General features: G+C 42.4%; 1 protein-coding gene across 4 annotated transcripts in view; it reads right to left on the bottom strand.

The window, feature by feature from the left end:
- The window catches only part of uvssa (UV-stimulated scaffold protein A), a 31050-nt gene extending 13791 nt beyond the window's left edge, over positions 1 to 17259 (bottom strand). For 2 of the 4 annotated variants that reach the window (XM_044127226.1, XM_044127228.1), the window contains exons 1-8: positions 17035 to 17259; positions 16682 to 16799; positions 16051 to 16204; positions 15787 to 15963; positions 14965 to 15085; positions 14501 to 14890; positions 14305 to 14414; positions 13492 to 13620 (exon numbers count right to left, since the gene is read on the bottom strand). In XM_044127226.1, the coding sequence (XP_043983161.1) occupies positions 13492 to 13620; positions 14305 to 14414; positions 14501 to 14890; positions 14965 to 15085; positions 15787 to 15963; positions 16051 to 16204; positions 16682 to 16791 (1191 nt within the window). In that variant the 5' untranslated portion in view covers positions 16792 to 16799; positions 17035 to 17259. The remainder of the gene's footprint in view (positions 1 to 13491; positions 13621 to 14304; positions 14415 to 14500; positions 14891 to 14964; positions 15086 to 15786; positions 15964 to 16050; positions 16205 to 16681; positions 16800 to 17034) is intronic. The other 2 variants (XM_044127227.1, XM_044127229.1) reach the window with 1 other exon arrangement.
- Positions 17260 to 18149: the final 890 nt, after the last annotated feature.

The raw sequence follows: 18149 nt of genomic DNA, 5'->3' as shown, positions 1-18149 counted from the left end.
AGAATATACATCCACTGATCCCTCAGCAGGATACAGATACGCAGCATTCTATTTGTAGCCTTCAACAAGCTTCTGGCTCAATATTGGAGCTCTCTTCTTAGTGGAACTGGACCAATCCTTATTGTACAATAGTCAATAAGGGGATTCTAGAGCAATCTCCCAAAACAGAAGCAGTCTTATTTATCAGTCTTATTGCACTGATAAATCAGCCCGGGTTTTCCTTCATCTTGGTAGATCTTATCAACCCCTGCAAAGGTCTGAAAATCAGCCACTGCCAACATTTGCTCTGCCATGAGACAGACAGACCGACAGACAGACCGACAGACAGACTGACAGACAGACCGACAGACAGACCGACAGACAGACCTCCCACCAGGTTATGCATGCTGTTAACAAGAGTTATTCCACTGTAGCCAAATTAGTGACTCTTATCCTATATTTAGCAACTTTACAAACAAAAAACAATGATATTGACCAAATCGGAACCTTAAGGTCAGGCTTTTTAAAGGTTGGTGCATCTTTATCAGAGTACATTCAAAAAAGTTGATAATAATGTTAAAACAAATCCAAGGTCTGTTTTGTATTTGAGATGTTGGACTGTAAGCTCAGTCTTTATTGGCAGAGTGCTGGTTGTGTAAAGATGGAGGGTTTCCTCCTTCATAAAGCAGGGAGCGGTGTAATGAAGGAGAGCAGTTTCAACCCGTTTCCAACAGATCAATCCACCTCGGCCTCCCTTGACCCTTTAACTGTCACCCCAAATACAGTCACATGCAGGTCAATGGCTCAATGGGACGCCGGCATACTCATGGCAGTTAAAGGGTTAAAGCTCTTCAACTGACAATAAAGTCTGTTACTGTAAGTGTGATTTTTTATGGTAATGAAAAAAAATACACTGTTATTGATTTATTGTTCTTTAAACAGCCTCTGGCTTCAGACAGACACGGTGGTCGTTTCAGGAAGTTTGGGCTCAGTGAGAAAAATGCTCCAACTTTTACTTCTAAATACTCAAAGCATCAAAAAAAAGGAACAGAAATCCATTCTAAGCAGATGACACAGAGAGGGCTGAACAGAAACAGGACGTGTGATGTCTTTGTGTTAGAGGGGAGGAAACGGGGGGGCGGTAATGATGTCTGAATGCATGTGTGAGTGTGTGTTTGATGATCAGCCATCAGTGGGGAGCTAAATTTATGGTTTTTAATTTCCTGGCGAGGTTGTTAGCCGATGGTTGGGCTACAATGCAGAACACAACACTCCTGTACAGAGAGAGGGTCATTTCCATTACACAAATGTGTGTGTGTGTGTGTGGGGGGGGGGGGGGGGGGGGGGGGTGGGGGGGGGTTGGTGAGGATGGACACACACCACACACACACACACACGCACACTCCAGCTCAGCAGCATCATAATCATGGTGATTAGCGTTATGAGGAGCAGTAAAACCTAACGTTAAACTAACATCTTATTCCCACAGGCCTCTTTATCATTCACTCTTTTCATCTGCGTGTGCGTGTCCATGTGTGTGTGTGTGTGTGTTACAAGGCTGCTGCGTTTCTGCAGATAAAGACCATTAACATGTTTGAATTAGTTTACAAATGATGAGCTTGTGAATGATGACTAAAACACCCCACACACACACACACACACACAGAACCGGACAGAGTCAGCTAACCATGTCACCAGCCAGGATCGGCAGCTCTCAGGCGGCATGCAGAGAACAATTAAAACCGTTTATATTACAACACTTGCTGTTCAGTTAACAAGCAACTAAACAATTAAAAGCTAATTAGCACTCATTAATGCTCCCACAACACACACACTGAGGGAGGTCTATGAGTCAGAGATATTATGACATGTGAAGTGTGCACACACTCACACACACATACACACCCTGTGTAATTCTTTGCCAACTCTGTACTTGCTGTTCAGTCGTTGAGTCATTTGGCAGGCTTGTCTGTAGTCATCATTTCAGAATAAACATCATATATAATATATAACAATCTGCAGCAATCAAACTGGAACTGGAGGAAACTGCAGCTGATTGCAGCCAATCCAAATAGCCCTTTACCAGAGAGTCCCTTCACCTGGTTTCCTTTCTGGGTTGTCCTGGTTTTTTTTGTCTTAAAAGTCAGTTGCCAAGTTGGCAACAGTGGGATGAGAATAGTTAACCACAGATGCTGACGTGACCTTCAGGGTCAGTCCTTTCTCACAAAAGTGGACAGCAGCAGACCACTGCAGAGGGAGATAATATCTATTTCACATGTAAATATGGCCTGACCTGTTAAAGGAAATCAGGACCGATTTCCACCTGCAGTGAACCGTAAACAGAAGCCCTAAAGACAGATTCTCCCAACTACTCAGGATCCATTCAGCTCATCCAGAGTGGTCTGTGTTGGGCCTCTCAGCCCCTTTCTCTAGTTCATCTTTTCTTATAGTAAGGCTGATGCCTTTTTATGCATCATTTTGCAATGATTTCTGATGCTGCGCCACATAAAATCCCCTCCCCAACATTCACTGAAGCTTGTGCACAAGGGTGTAGGAGCATCTGCACAGCACCACATGTTGAGCTCCAGTTGTCTGTTTGGTATTTTCCCTCAATAACTTTCAAAGTTTTTCCAGTTTCAGATTGAACAATCGTGTCTGACATGGGCAGCTCAAAGAAGCAAACTCCATTTCTGCTGACTCAAACAACATCCATACAAATGATTCTTTTATTTCTGGAAAAAAAAAATCTGTTTAAGTGAATGAAAGTGAGGTTTGAGTCTCCGTCTTATTTATTCTCCTACAGAAAGAGCAGACAAAGCTGTTAAACAACGTGTAACATTTTAAACACCAGAGCAAACTTTCTCCATTACTCCATGCCTCTGCAACAATTATTCATCCTCAGAGAGCAATGGATTCACTTCCAGCACACGTACACAGCCATACACGCTGATATAGTCTCTATAGGTTTTGTGCTTGTCTACTTTAATCCCAGCTGGTTTATTCTGCTCTGATCAATGACCTAAGACTAAGAAGTGATCACCCAGCTGGAGGAAAATCCTGCCCTAACATCATCCCTTTTCCCCTGCTTTCTGCCTCTTTGTCTCTAATTCACCCTAATTTAAGCCTGATAGCATCGAGTGCTGTCGCGCGGCCTGGCAGAGCTGTAAGTCTTACAGCAGGATTAGCTTTCCTCCAGAAACATTTTGCTGACGGCCGGCACGGTTAAAATATGGCCTCCATTCCCCCACATGGCTGCGCGAGGGGCTGCTTTGCATTTTAACGAAGCTTTGGTTTATTCTCCAGGATACACGCTCGCAGGGAGAAAACCCCACGCAGGAGATAAAAACTGCTGCTGTAAATGAAACTCAAGATTCAGCAGACAAATTAGAAGTGATGCTTTGGGTAAAGCAAAGCCATGAGTCACTATAATAGGAAAAGGACAGAACAAATATTGGTTACTCCAACATTAAAAACCAGGCCAGGTAGAAATAAAAAGAGTTCCAGAATCCGGCTGAATAAATACGAAAAGTTGTTCAAGTAAAACAGGATGGTGCGTTACTGTAATGGCAAAGATAAAATAGACCCTAAAAGGGAAAGTAAGGAATAGAGAGCCAATCAGATCTTCAGCAGAAAATTCTAAGAGATTTGCTGGAGTTCAGGGCCAGACAGACAGACCAGTTAGGCTCCAGGCCCTGCAGAGTGGACGGGTTCTGCAGGGTCTGAGGGGTATTCTGGGGGTTTGGACTCCACATTATGAGTGGATGAGAGGAGCTCCATAAGTGTTTGGGGTAAACACAAATTCCCCAACTTTGTTATGGAGAGACTGGAGTTGTTTTTCTGAGCTTTATTAAATTACTCTGATGTGAACAAGAAAGGCAACTATGAATCAGCTGATACCAAATATCTGAATGTCACAAAGAGACCATGGTCCAGTATGACAACCTTCAAACTATTATAACACCATATAATCACTTTGCCTGCTTGTCCAGCTGCTGCCTAAATACAACAAGATGTCCATTAAAAAGTCTTAAACTCATGTATCTAAAATTAAGCCTTAAATCCAATGAAATAATGTAAGTTTTTCATAAATTTGTTAACTACAGGTCTTAAATTTTGTTCTGACTGGACTATTTAATGGGCTGCACAGTGGGGCAGTTGGTAGAGCTGTTGCCTTGCAGCAAGAAGGTCCTGGGTTCGATTCCCGGCCCGGGGTCTTTCTGCATGGAGTTTGCATGTTCTCCCTGTGCATGGTGGGTTCTCTCTGGGTTCTCCGGCTTCTTCCCACAGTCCAAAAACATGACTGTCAGGTTAATTGGTTTCTCTAAATTCTCCCTAGGTGTGAGTGTGAATGGTTGTTTGTTCTGTATGTCTCTGTGTTGCCCTGCGACAGACTGGTGACCTGTCCAGGGTGACCCCGCCTCTCGCCTGGAACGTAGCTGGAGAGGAACCAGCAACCCTCCCGACCCCATGAGGGACAAGAGTGTTAGAAAATGGATATATATATATATATATATATATATATATATATATATATATATATATATATATATATATATATATATATATATATATATATATATATATATATATATATATATATATATATATATATATATATATGAAGTTAATTACATGAAGTTAATTATATATGAAGTTAATTACAAATGTATTGATTGGAATATGTAAAATTGTGGAGTGTTAATCATCATAACAAGAAGATCTGATTCATTCATCAAGCTTTCTTAGGAATCACCTTAAAAATGTTCATACCTTGACTATAATTGTTTTTATAAACGAGAGAAAAGTGTAGCAGGCTTTTCCCAGTTGAGTAATAGTGTGCAGCAACAGGTCAGGGAGGGGCATCACTGTAGGATCAGAGGAAAAGCTCACTCCTGTCACAAATATTCTAACGTCTAAATTTGGCCTCCACAGGTGTCTCCCTCTCAGCACCACCTCGCCCTGCCTCTGCCTCCACCCTCCCCCTCCAGTAAGCTCTGCTTTACAGAGCTGATGTGAGGGCGCCACCTCGGACAACTGCTTCCCTGACTTCATTTGTCTCTTGGCAAGTTTGATGGCACTGTGTTTAAAAACCCATTCAATCTTATAAACCAAAAATTAAATGTAGTCGACTGTGATGGGCACTCAGTGCATCTGCTATTTATATGCTAATGTACACTTGGCCTGCCAAGGTCTGGCAAATTATTACTGCACAGCCATAAGTCAGGTGTATGGCAGTGGGGGAAGGGGGAGACGGGTGGGTGGGCAATGCATCGCACAGGCAAAAGCAGATGAGGGGCGGGGAGGAGAACGAGGAGTAAGTAAAAGGAGAGGGAGGACTAGGAGGAAGGAGGAGAGGGACGGGGAGCATGAGGAAGTGAAAAAGACGTTGGAGATGTCTCCATAGTCGTTTCTGACAAGTTAATAAAGCTCTCCACCTTGCTGAACACACACACACTAACACACACACACACACACACGCAGGGCCTAGATGAGTTCATTTCACATTTAAAAGCTAAAATGGAAAATGTCTTTTTGGGAAACTGAATGACTCCAGTGTCACCATTTCTAAAACACAGGAACTCTACACTGTGTTCCAAATTATTATGCACAGCAGATTTTCTAAACATTTTATGGATTATAAAGAACTGCAAACGGTCATTTTTGATAGTGCAGCATTAAGTGGTCACATGTTCTAAAATCAAAAGCTATTTCAATCAAAAACATCTTAACAGAGTTCCATGTTAACGTAGAACCTACTTTGATATCACAGCTCAATTCTTGATCCATTGAACTTGTGAGTTTGTGGAGTTTCTGCTTGAATTTCTCTGCAGGATGTCAGAATATCTACCCAGAGCTGCTGATTTGATATGAACTGCATTCCACCCTCAGATCTTCTGCTTGAGGAAACTCCAAAGGTTCTCCATAGGGTTGAGGTCAGAGGTCAGAGGAGGATGGTGACCACACCATGAGTTTCTCCCCTTTTATGTCCATAGCAGCCAATGACACAGTGGGATTCCTTGCAGCATTCATTGTCATGAGGAAGATGATTTTGCTACTGAAGGTACAGCTCTTCTTTTCGAATCATGAAAGAAAGTGATCAGTCAGAAAGTCCATAAACTTTGCTGAGGTCATTTTCACACCTTCATGGACTCTGAAGGGGCCGACCAGCCCAAAAAATAACTCCACCACCTCCTGCTGACGTCACAGCCATGTTGGGACATGGTGGTCATCCACCACCAATACTGTGTCCATCTGGACCATCCAGGGTTGCACAGCAGTCATCAGTGAACAAGTCTGTTTGAAAATGAATCTTCATGTACAGGTGGGCCCACTGCCACCGTTTCTGCTTGTGAGCTCTGGAGTTCATTTCTGGATAAAATATGTCCACAAACTTCTGACCAATCACACAACACTTCACAAAAAGCTCTGCTGAAGTAGTTAGACTCAGGACTAGTGGATGGCTCTCTGCGATCAAACCGATGCAGTTTTTGTTGCAAGTCTACGTCAATGAGAGCCGATTCCAACACTTTAGATGAAGATTGTGGGAGCCTTTAGGAACAGCGGTGGATTGATGTGACCTTTCTCAACCTCCAACCTACTACCTAGTTAACACTTTCAGGCACTCAGTCGTATGTATCTGTTGTAACTCCTCTCTCATCTTAATCTACACAGATCTCACTCCCTGACCTGGACTCGGCCATTTTGAAATATTTGTTCTGTTCATTAGGCTCGAGGTGTGCTCTATGCAATTGATTTGAACATATTTACAAACTAATTAGGCCTAAAGCTTCCCGTGGAGTCTGACCTATTCAAGGCTTGATTTGCCACAACATCCCACATCTCTATTACCACCTTGCACTCCTATTCATTACTACCTTGAAAAGATCCCCTGGGATGTCTCTCTAATGAGAAAAAGCTCTGCACTCCTCGCTCGCTCTTTCTCTATCTCTCTATGTAACGTCTCCACATTATTCCTCTCAACCCCCTCTCTACCAAAAACACACTGAAGAGGCCTTTGTCTCTGGGGAGCAGTCAGCTTATATGATGTATAAGGTGACATCTTTATTTCACTAACCTATCCTGGCAGGTCTATTAGCCGGCTCGGAGCTTCCCAAACCTTTTCCTGTCAAAGAGCCTATTCTCAACTGTCTGCTCCACTTCCCCCTCCCAGTCTGTCTCAATCTGTGATTAAAACAGTCGTTATGATACATTCTCGCCCCCCTGCCAACGGGAGATTACTCCGTTTCATTTCAACGTGTATTCTGAGCGACACCTGAAAGGTCGATCACGCCACACAGAGTGTCCTGAGGCCCAACTGGGCTTCTGAAGCCCACAATCCCAGTTTAGCCCTGTGGTAAGGGATATAAGACTATCTCAGCGATAGCCAGTCTCTCCTCCTTCGTCCTAATTCCCCCAGGACAGTCCCAGTGGATCCATCAGTTCCAATTTGGAAACCATTTCTTTCCCACTATCAGAGACCTCAGATGGAACCAGACTGTGATTTACCATTTTATAACTCTAACAGCAGAGCCAGCCTTTATTCTGATCCCATTTCCATCCACTCGTGTTGGGCATATTCTAACTCTTTTTAACAAACTCCAAGAAACTGCTGAATGGATCATTTTTACATTTTGTGAATTACAGAAAATCAACCCGAAATTCGAACCTTTGAACCCAATTATTGTTTTTTAATAATGCTGCAGTTAATTGTTGCATAAAGTGCCTTCCAAAAGTCCTCTTGACCAGGAAATGTCTACATTGTTATGTGACAGAGCAGTATGTTAAAATGAAGAAAATGTAGACATGTCTTAATCTTTTGTGTATTCAGCCTCCCTGAGTTAACACTTTGAAAAATGATGTTACTACAGTCACAGGTGAATGTGCTTTGGTAAGTCTCCATCTCTGTAGATCCAGAGATTTTGCCATTTTTTTTAGTCAGGAGAGGGGAGAATTTATTAAACTGAGTCAGACTGTAAAGTGGATATATGTGAACAACAATTTTCAGTACTACCAACACACTGTATTTTGAACTTTGACTGTGCCACACCAACATATGATCTAAACCATTCTACAGTACTTTGCTTAAAGGTTTCTCAAGATGATTCTTTGCATCAATCTCTAGGATTATCCTGGTGAAAGACTGACCTGCTGCTGTTCCATTGTTATTTTTGTTGCGTTGTGGCTTTTTTCTATTAGTTTGTGGCTGTGTGCCGTTGCCTTGCAACTCTGTGCTGTAGCCTGGTGTCTTTGTGCTGTTGCCTGGTGGTTTTGGCATTTGTTGTGGTGTTGTGGCTTTTGCATTTTATTATCCCTTGTGACCACCATACATACCGATAGAATGGGTTATGTAATCACCCAAGATAATAACTACCCTGGAGCTCTTCCATCAAGTACCACATTGTGTCCAGGTTTAACTGTCATTATCCCTGCTCAGTGACTGAAACCTCTGATTGGCCACCACAGTGCATCTTATTGTCAAGATATTTTAACGTCTTTCATTATGTCCCACAGATAAAAATAAAATAAGTAATAAATCAAGTCGCTAAAGTCATAGAGAGTTTCTGTAAACAAGCAATTGAGTGAAAGTAAAATCAAGAAAAAATTTACTTTGACCCAGGAAAGCATGTTATTGGTATCCAAGGTTCATTCAGGCAATAAATGTACATATGAGAAGGAGGGAGCACTGGAAGAAAGAAATAGAGGAATAGTCTTTCTTTGTTTATCTCCAGCACAGAACGAGCGACCACATCCATTGTGCTGCGATAAGATGGGTTATCAGCAGTAAACAAGCCCTTGGCCCGTATGAATGGAGCCCAGAGTGACTGAATACACTCTCAAAAACAGATGTGCTTAAATAAGTCTGCACGCCTTATCCATTCCTCAGAAGTCCATGTGTTCAGTTAGAAGGGCCAATGGATGCACGCTCCAGTCTGCCAATACAAACCGCCTCCCAATAAATATCTCCTGGGAGACATGTTTAGAAAAGAGCAAGTGAAGTCTTTCCACATGAGGGACAAAAATCAATATAACTCATAAAATTAAGATATGCCAAAGCATGAATAGAAAAGTGTAGAACTATTGTACAGGGTCAAGATATATGCATACTACCTCAGTATCAAGTTGCTGTCACTCACACACTTTTGGTAGCCATCAAAAAGTTCCTGCCATTATTCTAACTGGATATCTCGCCACTCCTGGTATCTTTTCAGCATTGTCCCTAGATTTACTATAGGGCCCTATAGGACCGAGGTCTGGGCTCCTCCACACGCTGCCTCATATATTCCCAAACCACTTCTGAGATCTATTTTTGGGATCATTGCCCTGCTGGAACATCCTATCGTATTCCAATTTAACATCCTTTAGCAATGCTTCAAAGTATTGATTATGAAACCAGAACTACTTTCTTGCTCAACATCCTCTCAGTTCATACAGTTGGTAAACTGGCTTCACTCTGAACATGGGCACTGGTGCGCCTGCAGTTTCCAGTACATGGCAGGCTTAAGCCTTGGTGGTTAGTGGGTAATTCCTGAGTATCTGATCAATTACATTTCATTTGACTGAAATATTTGGCGTTTTTTTTTTTAAGAGTTTTCAGCACAGAAGTGACATAACTAGATAATTTGTCCTTACATACAACCATCTGACCTTAGAATCTACAGTTAGGAAATACTCCAAAGCTGGTCTTCATTAGGTTTGCCTGGTGTCCTGAGTTTTGGTAAATCCAGTGAGGACAGTCAAATCAGTCGATCTTATACTGGCAAAAAGAAGTGACTAGCTGCAATGGCCTTGGGCTTGAACTTATCAAGTACACAGACCTTCTATGATCTAGAACATTCAGCTCCACTTAGCAAAACATTCCAGGTATTTGCCAGAATGTTTAACTTGTGAATCCCATTCTAGTTTTGAAAATCTACTGCAATTGTTTGATGTCTCAACATTAAAAACCTAAATGTATGTAGCATTCATACCCATTATGAGTGCAAGTGAAACTACTGGTAATAAAACAATAACTATATTTATCAAGGAACAGAAAATGACAATAGTGTTGATGAAGCTGCCCAGTAGGCAATATGTGAGGCCATTATTACTGAGGAACCTTTTCAAACTGGAGAACGGACAGCAGTCAGTGTAAACCTGACTTACTTTCTTTAAGGATTGCATCAAGTATTTACACTCTAACCTTTGTACATCAATACAATTTGAGTTGAGAAAGTCATTTTTTTCTACTTGTTTATGCATGGATGATGTTATCCCAGTTTAGCTTGCAGCATTTTTGGAAAATAAACACTTATAAATATTGTTTGTTTTCAGTCTGTATCAAGAGAAATACTTAGATTCATAGGAATGTTATTTTATGATCTAATGAATCTGAAGATGTTGTATTATTGCATCAACTTGTACTTACCTTGACTGGATTAAACTGGATTCTGTTTGGATTGTTGTGGAAGGAATTTAACCGTAAGCCTGTTACAATAATCAATTAATTAAATGATTTGTTGGTTAATCAATCATTTTTATACTGACTATTTTTTAAAGGGCAGGAATCTTTACATAATGCATTTTTTATGGTTTTAGTTGTTAGTGTTTTTTTCATTTATGTATTGTTTTTGGTTGTTGTGTTTTATTTTATACACTTAAAATATTTTCTTGTTCCAGTGTGGAGTGTTCTTTACAAAATTAAAGTTTATTGGTATTTAAGGGGGTGAAATGATAATGCAGTCCTGCTGTTATCAACATATTACTTGAAAATTGTCTCAAAACATCAACATTATTGTTTGTCACAGTAATTACTGAGACAATTTATCCTCCAACAAAATTAATTATTGTGTCAGATCTACTGGAGCCTAACTCTGAGTTATAAAAAGGATGGAAGGCAAAACTGCGCAGAAACTAAAGTTATCATACTGTAATAGCTAAAATCATTGCACTAATATGAAAACAATACAAAATTAATAAACCACATCCTTACTGAAAGTCTCCCAGCCTGATGCAGATCTCTTTCCTCAAGCTCTCCTACCTTTCATTCTCTTATTCAATAAACAAGCTTCTATCTGCATCCATAATGCCGGCCTCTCTCTCTCCGGGCTCCCCTGGTACGTGAGTCTAGATTGAGGGGCCCGCTGAGACAGAGAAAGCAATCGTGTGGCGTGTCAGTGGGCCGATAGAAAAGGACCCAGTAATGGAAGGCCTTTTAAGGCTAAAAAGGAAAAGCTAATTATGATAAAGGGGCTGTAAGTTGTGTGGTTATCGCAGAGCTGGGCCTGCTGGTGCAGCAGACTGGTCCCTGACAGTGATAACCAGGCGGCGCCAGACGCCCGCCGCTCTGTCACTGTCACTCTGCCGCTCTCCCTTCAGCTAAACATGAATTCACACACCACTATTTTTCAAAAGCGTAAAGCAGTTTGCAGCTTTTTTTCTGTCTCTCTAACAGCAGAACCATCAGCTCCCTCAGATATTCCACAGTTCCTGCATGTTTGTCTCTGCAGTGATACTGCTTGCCTCTAAAACTCTACATACACACCTGAAGTTTTATTTGGGACAGCCCAGAATGGAGGCGCATGTATGCATACGGTAAGAGGCTGGAGCACACAACTGTGATGCTGAGCTCGATACGAAGGCACCAAGATAGACCTATCAGCTGTCAAGCCATGGGGCACATTAGTGCTGCTGGAGCAAATGAATGGGTACATCCTCCCCCTTTGCTCCCCAATTTCTCCTCCCTGCCTCTGATACATTATGCATTCAAGCTCCTCTGCTCTCCTCACCTCTCCCAAACGTCCTGACCTTCAGCACATCCATTCCATGTTTCTCTGTTGCTGGTATGACACTCTGCTCCTCAACAACACTAGAAGATATCGGAGCTTAAATAGTTGCTAATATTAGCTTTATTAGCAGAGAGGTGGACAAAGAGACACTAGGAAGTGATGGATAATGGTCTCCTCAAAAAAGAATGTATCTATCAAGAAAGTGGCCTTTCTGAAATCTTTTTTTTTTTATTATTTGTATCAGTTCTCAGGGCTATTAGTTAATTTCATTAAGCTTAATTCACTAAGAATCATTTTTGCCATATGTCACAGAAATATGTATATATATCCTTGTACATTGGTGCAGCCTGCACAGATAAGCACTGAGGAGCTAGATAAAATCATTACGTTTATTTCAATCAATCAAAGTTGCAAATTAAAATTAAAATTAACAGCGTTGGCTACACAATACTGGAAAACACACAACTCAGTGTGAATAGTTGAGTTGAATTTTCCTCACTCCTCTTGAGCATCAGGTGTAAAAGTCTGCACTACTGTCACCTTAAATGATCATTCTGTAGTTTATGAATGCATGGCACTTAAATCCTAATGAGTATTCAATGCAAATAGTATCTTGTGTTTGCCTTGCTGCACAGGCTCATATTGTAATCTGCCATATATACATACAATACGCCAATCAGCTCTATTCCAGAACAACACTTGACACTCAGAATAACTTTGTTTATAGTTTTAAATAATCTTTATGGTCTTGTTGGCTCCATATAGAACTCCCTGGTTGGTCTGTTCTGACCTCAGGACTCAGTAGTAATGTGGAGCTGCATTTCTTCCCACAACCACTAGATGGTGCTGATGAAAACCAGGCTTTTAAAATGATTTCATATTTTTCAAATGGGACCATTTTGCTATTATTCTGATTGGGCTAAATAAGTGCATCTCCTCCTGCCTTATTATGTAGTCATTTCCTAACTACATAGGAAATATGCAGTTATATTTCCTATGCTATTATGGTTCATCCATCCATCCATCCATCTATTTTCTGTTCACCCTTGTCCCTAATGGGGTCGGGAGGGTTGCTGGTTTCTATCTCCAGCTACGTTCCAGGCGAGAGGCGGGGTCACCCTGGACAGGTCGCCAGTCTGTCGCAGGCCAAATATATGGTGGTCTGCAGCTTTTTATGTTCAAATGGGCTGGGTTTTGTTCCGAGGCACCAGTTCCACATATTCTTCATTGTACAAAATTATATTAAAAGGAAACAAACTAAGTTCTGTGAATGCAGAGGCAGCTCTCACCTGATGAGAGGACAAAGTCTGGCCTTCTGCTCTAAGCATCAGTAATGTCAGTAATGTACTGTGGTAGCATACTGCCACCTGCTGGACATTTGTATACTTCTTAAGGATGAAAGTATACTGGGCTAATTGGAAGCTCTCGTGCTGTTTCTCTTTCTGTTATCTGCTTATATTTCCCCACATATCAGTGCATGTCATAATGTGTGACCTCTGTGAGCAGAGTTCCAATTTCATTCACAGGGAGAAGTTGGAGGAGTCTCCCAGAAACCCTTAGTTATTTCTCTGAGTGGGTGGAGCTTAAGTGATGTAATAAAATAATCAAACCAGTGTGCTCCTCTGTTTATTATGCACAGACTGTGAAACATTTCCACGGTCAACAGGTTCAGTGAAGCAGCATCAGAATCCCCTCCCTCAGTGCCTAAATGAGGCGATCTGATCCGGGGTCAGCGGTTAAAACTCACCACTCTGCGGACTCGGGTCTTACAGTCGATGTGAAGCTCTCTGTGTTTCTGCAGCGCAGCTTCTAAAGACTTCCTGAGACTCAGCGCTCTCCTCAGCAGCTGTGGCTCAGCGTGGGACTTGGTGAAGACCTGCACAGACGGAGGAGAGGCAGGGTGGAAACAAAGATGGAGGAAGCTGTCTGAGGATCACATCAGCAGCAAGAGGAAGCTATGAAACCTGTTCTCATCAGATTAACAGGAAGACACTCTGCTGTTACAGCTACTGCTGCACCGACTGCAGTATTCTGGTCAATCATCGAGATTTAAAAATTTGGACTGATAATTTCCTTTGTTTTCGATACCAATGTATTGTCTGAGAACTCACTATGCAAAACGACCAACGGTGAGCATTAATGTTCAAGTGCTGCCAGGATTCTAAATTTTCAATTAAGATCTGGATTTTACAATGTTATATTAATGCTATTGTAGATAGAAAGGAAGACATTTCTGCTATGAAAAATAACCTCAGAAGTTTTCTAGAAAGTTTCAAAAGCAAAAAGTAAAAATTAGCATTTGAAACTCAAATATGTGAGTTTTTTCTAGAAATGTTCTGAGATTAATCCTAAAATTTCTATGTTTTTTGGCAGAATTTTACTACTCATTTTGTTTGTGTCTATAAAGGCCGAATTACACCGTCATAAGACTTTGACTGGGACATTAAGAGACCTAAAAAAACAGCTTGAGGGTTGTGAATACTGTATGGGTGTGTGTGTGTGTGTGTGTGTGCGTGTGTGTGTGTGTGTGTGTGTGTGTGTGTGTGTGTGTCGGCCTGACCTGGACCCAGCCTTGGACGGCGGGGAGGTGTTTGGAGCTGATCACCCTGTGGAGCTCCATCATGGTGGAAACCACCGGCTCGTTGTCTTCTGTCTCCTTCACATGAAGAACTGATGGGAGAACATGGAGGAAACCGTCAGATGCTCCGGCTTGACTCTGCTGCTTCATCAGGATTAGATAATCCCACCAGACCCACCAGGACTGAGGCTCACGTCCAGGCTGTAGGTGTGAGAGATGAGCCCAGAGTTCCTGATGAACGAGTCTTCTTCATCCGACTCTTCTTGGCTACTTTCCTCCGCTCCTTCTCCGTCTTCCTCCATCTCTGCTTTCGTCCTTCCCTCCTCATCCTCCTTCCTCTCCTCTTCACAGCTTTTCTCTCTGTTTTCCGTGTCAGAGTCCTCCTTCCTCTCCCTCAGATTTTTACTGCAGCAGGGCTCATCGTCATCGGCCTGGCAGCCTTTGTCCGGCTGGTCGTCTGAGGGACTGCTGGTATCTGCTGGGTAACCTGCCAGGCCAAACTCAGGGAAAAGCAGCTTCATGCAGGACTCCATCTCAGTCAGCGCCGCCTCGATGTCTTGGTAGGATTCTGACACAGAGCCGGCGTTAGGTATCACTGTTACAGCTCAGAAGTGTGCATGCACCCTGTATCGCAGCGTTTACCCTCCATTTCCTTGGTTGCTGCTTCCACTCTGGCCTTGTAGATCCGCTCCATCTTCCTCTGTCGCTCCTCTTCCCTCCTCCTCTCTGTTACTGTCCTGGCCTCGGCGTCCTGGAAGTCCACCTGAGCGGGCAAACAGCAAAAATCCAGAAAAGCGTCTGTCATGTAAATGAACCCAGAGAAGCAATACCTTCAGTTGAAAACGGTACATATGAGCAGCATGTTGTTGTGAAAGTGCTGCTGCTGTCACCTGCTGACATCGGATTTAAAACCTCATGCTGTTACCATGGAGAAGCACAATTAGATGTCACTGTGTAGTTATTAGGATTTGATGTGACAGACAAACACAGAAAAGTTAACAGGAGGTCTGACGCAGTGATTACTGAATGTAGCTCAGGCAAATGACCAGAGACACAATGGGATGAACTCAAACTCAATTCAACTCAAACTCTAGCATATGCTAGAATGGTCTAGTCGAAGTCCAGCCCTAAATTCAACTGAGAATCTGTGGCAAGATTCAAAACTTTCAGTCAACCAACTCTCTCCACCCAGTGTGAATTATTTAGCAAACAGGAACGAGGAAAACCAGTCCAGTCTGTAGATGGACGATCTGGCAGAGATGGACCAAGAAGCTGTGCATCTGTACACATTTTGTGCTATTTGTGCCTTCAGATATACATGTCAGTCAAAGATAACACACATATTTGATCTTGCCTCCTCCACTGATCTGACTCTAATCATACTTAGCAAGTAGCCAGGGAAGCATGTCAGTGAGCAGCACAGTGTTGCTGTGGCGATGTAAAACACCTCCAGGTCTTTCTCACCTTCTTAACCTGTTTGAGGAAGTGGTAGCCGAGTTCTAGCTTCTTATAGGCCGAGCCGTACGAGGTGTGCCAGGATTGGACCGTCTGTATGGCCAGCGACCTGAGCTTCCTGGCGACCTCTTTAGGAGGAGGGAGGGGCTGCTCCGAGTCCGTCTCCACCGTCAGCTCCAAGAACTCCTGAGGAACACAGAGAACGTTTCAAATGCCTGCAGTTGGAGGGGCAGAAACAGGAGCTGGGGTTTGGGGCGCTGGAGGAGGATTCACCTGGAAGTTGTCCACCAGCAGCATCCGGAAGTGATGCGATCTGGAGAAGAGCTCGCTGGCTATCTGGAAGGCCGACAGCCGGATCTCAGCGTGTTCTTGGTTTAACTGGGACATCACTGAATGGTACACATGGTCTATGCAGTCATTGGACGCTCTGGCAGAAACAAAGAGTCAATCAGTAACTGGCACCAGATTTATTCAATGTCCAGTCTCTAATAAAAGTATTAAACAATCTCATGTCTCCCTCAGGCTCTGACAGGTTCCATTCGTCTCTCCGCTTCATTTTCCCTGCTGAGGAAAAGCAGCACGTCTTGCTTGTTTTGCACAGAGTTGCTTTTGGTTTGGACCATAAACTTGTTGCATAAACTGGCCAGGCTGTGGAGATGTGGGACCTGGGATTGTACTTTACTCACTAAAGCAGAAGCTTATGTTAACTTCTACAACAGAGGAAGTGCACTCCTCTTTTTAACAATAGCAAATACATACAGGTAACAATAAATGACTTTCATAAGCCTGTGTATGTTGGTATGAATGGAGGATTAAGTGGGTGTTTTAACAAGACAAAGAACACAAATGGAGGAATCAGTCAGTAAAGCTTTCCAGAGGCTCTCCTCTCCTGTGTGGCTCATACTTGCAGATCTTCTTCAGCTCCTTGACTTTGTCCTGGTTGAGCTGCGGCTGTCCAGATGTGGTCAGTTCCTCCACCAGCTGGGACAGCCGCTCCCTCTGGGACAGCTCCATCCCTGTCACTGACACGCAGAGGACAAGAGAGGAGTTCAGGCTGACCGCTGCTGCTCTACATCCTGCTAACACCAGCTAGAACCCAAACCTTCCCTTTAGTTATCATAGTTCAGCGTTTCCTCCCGTTAGGGAGTCAGACAGTGGACACACGCGCTGTTTAATGCAAGGAACAGTGCGCGTGAACCGCAGGGAGACATTTCCAGTCTGATTTTATCTTCTGTCTCCATGTAAACAGTCACTCACCGATGCCTGGGAATCTGTCCAAATGTTACAGCGGCCACTTCCGGGAGACATTAACGGTTATTTCACATCAAGGAATAATAATGTTCACAAGAACCGAGTCGGAAAGTCTTCTTCTTTTCATAATACCATTATTATAAAATCATTTCATACACCCATCAGAGGAAAACAACAACCACGTCGCCATCTTTGTCCGTCAAAACCAACTGCCGGTTTGACTTTTCAAAATAAAAGTGTCGTTAAACGTCGGTTTGCTTTAAACTGCGGGTACAAATGAGAAGTTTGAAGGATTAAAGCCTTATTTTTATCCGAGGGGTGATAATATGCCTGTCTCCAGCGGTCAGCAGTGAGAGAGGCGGAGTCACCCTGGACAGGTCATGAATGCACACACACACCTAAGGAGAATTAAGAGAACTCCGAATTTTTATACCAAATAGTTCAAAAATGTGAAATTCCTCTTGCATTTGTAATATTTTCTACTTTATTTTCCTCACACTCAGGGCCGTGCAGAGACCTTTGGAGGGGCAGGGGCTCAAATTTAAAAAAGGGGCACATTGAACAAAAACTCCACACAACATAGCAACAACCCATATTAATCAAGTATCTAATTAGATCCTACTATATCATTGCCATCATGCAGGGAAATGCATGATGGCAGCGATATAGTAATAATATCTATTTAACCTTTAGAACAACCTGGTAGCAGTCTGCTTTATAGATCAAAAAACTCAAAGGAGTTAACCCTATATAATAGTTTGATGTTAAACCTCTAGACCTAGAATTATAAGACGGAGATATCAAGGCAAAGAAAGCTCAGTAGCTGCTGGTAGGGGCCATTAAGGGGCCCCTATAAATGGTTTAATAGTAACACAGACCATAGATCTAAACCTGTAGCATCATTTATAGAGAATGACAATGTTATTACATTTTATTTAATGCATTCAGCTGAGAAAAAATAATTGTATGTTTAGTATTTAATTAGGAAGTTTACTTTGAAAATCAAACTATCAAGATGATTCTTTAAACTGCTACAAATAGTACTGATGTGTTGTTATACTGGATCTTGAATCTTCAATAAAGATTTACAAAAGAAAGAAAGAAATAACTGATAGTTTTAA

Source organism: Gambusia affinis, linkage group LG09 (genome assembly GCF_019740435.1).
Source record: "Gambusia affinis linkage group LG09, SWU_Gaff_1.0, whole genome shotgun sequence".
Lineage (NCBI taxonomy): Eukaryota > Metazoa > Chordata > Actinopteri > Cyprinodontiformes > Poeciliidae > Gambusia > Gambusia affinis.
Note: the sequence above shows the minus strand (reverse complement) of the source record. Positions and strands in the feature narration are given on the sequence as shown.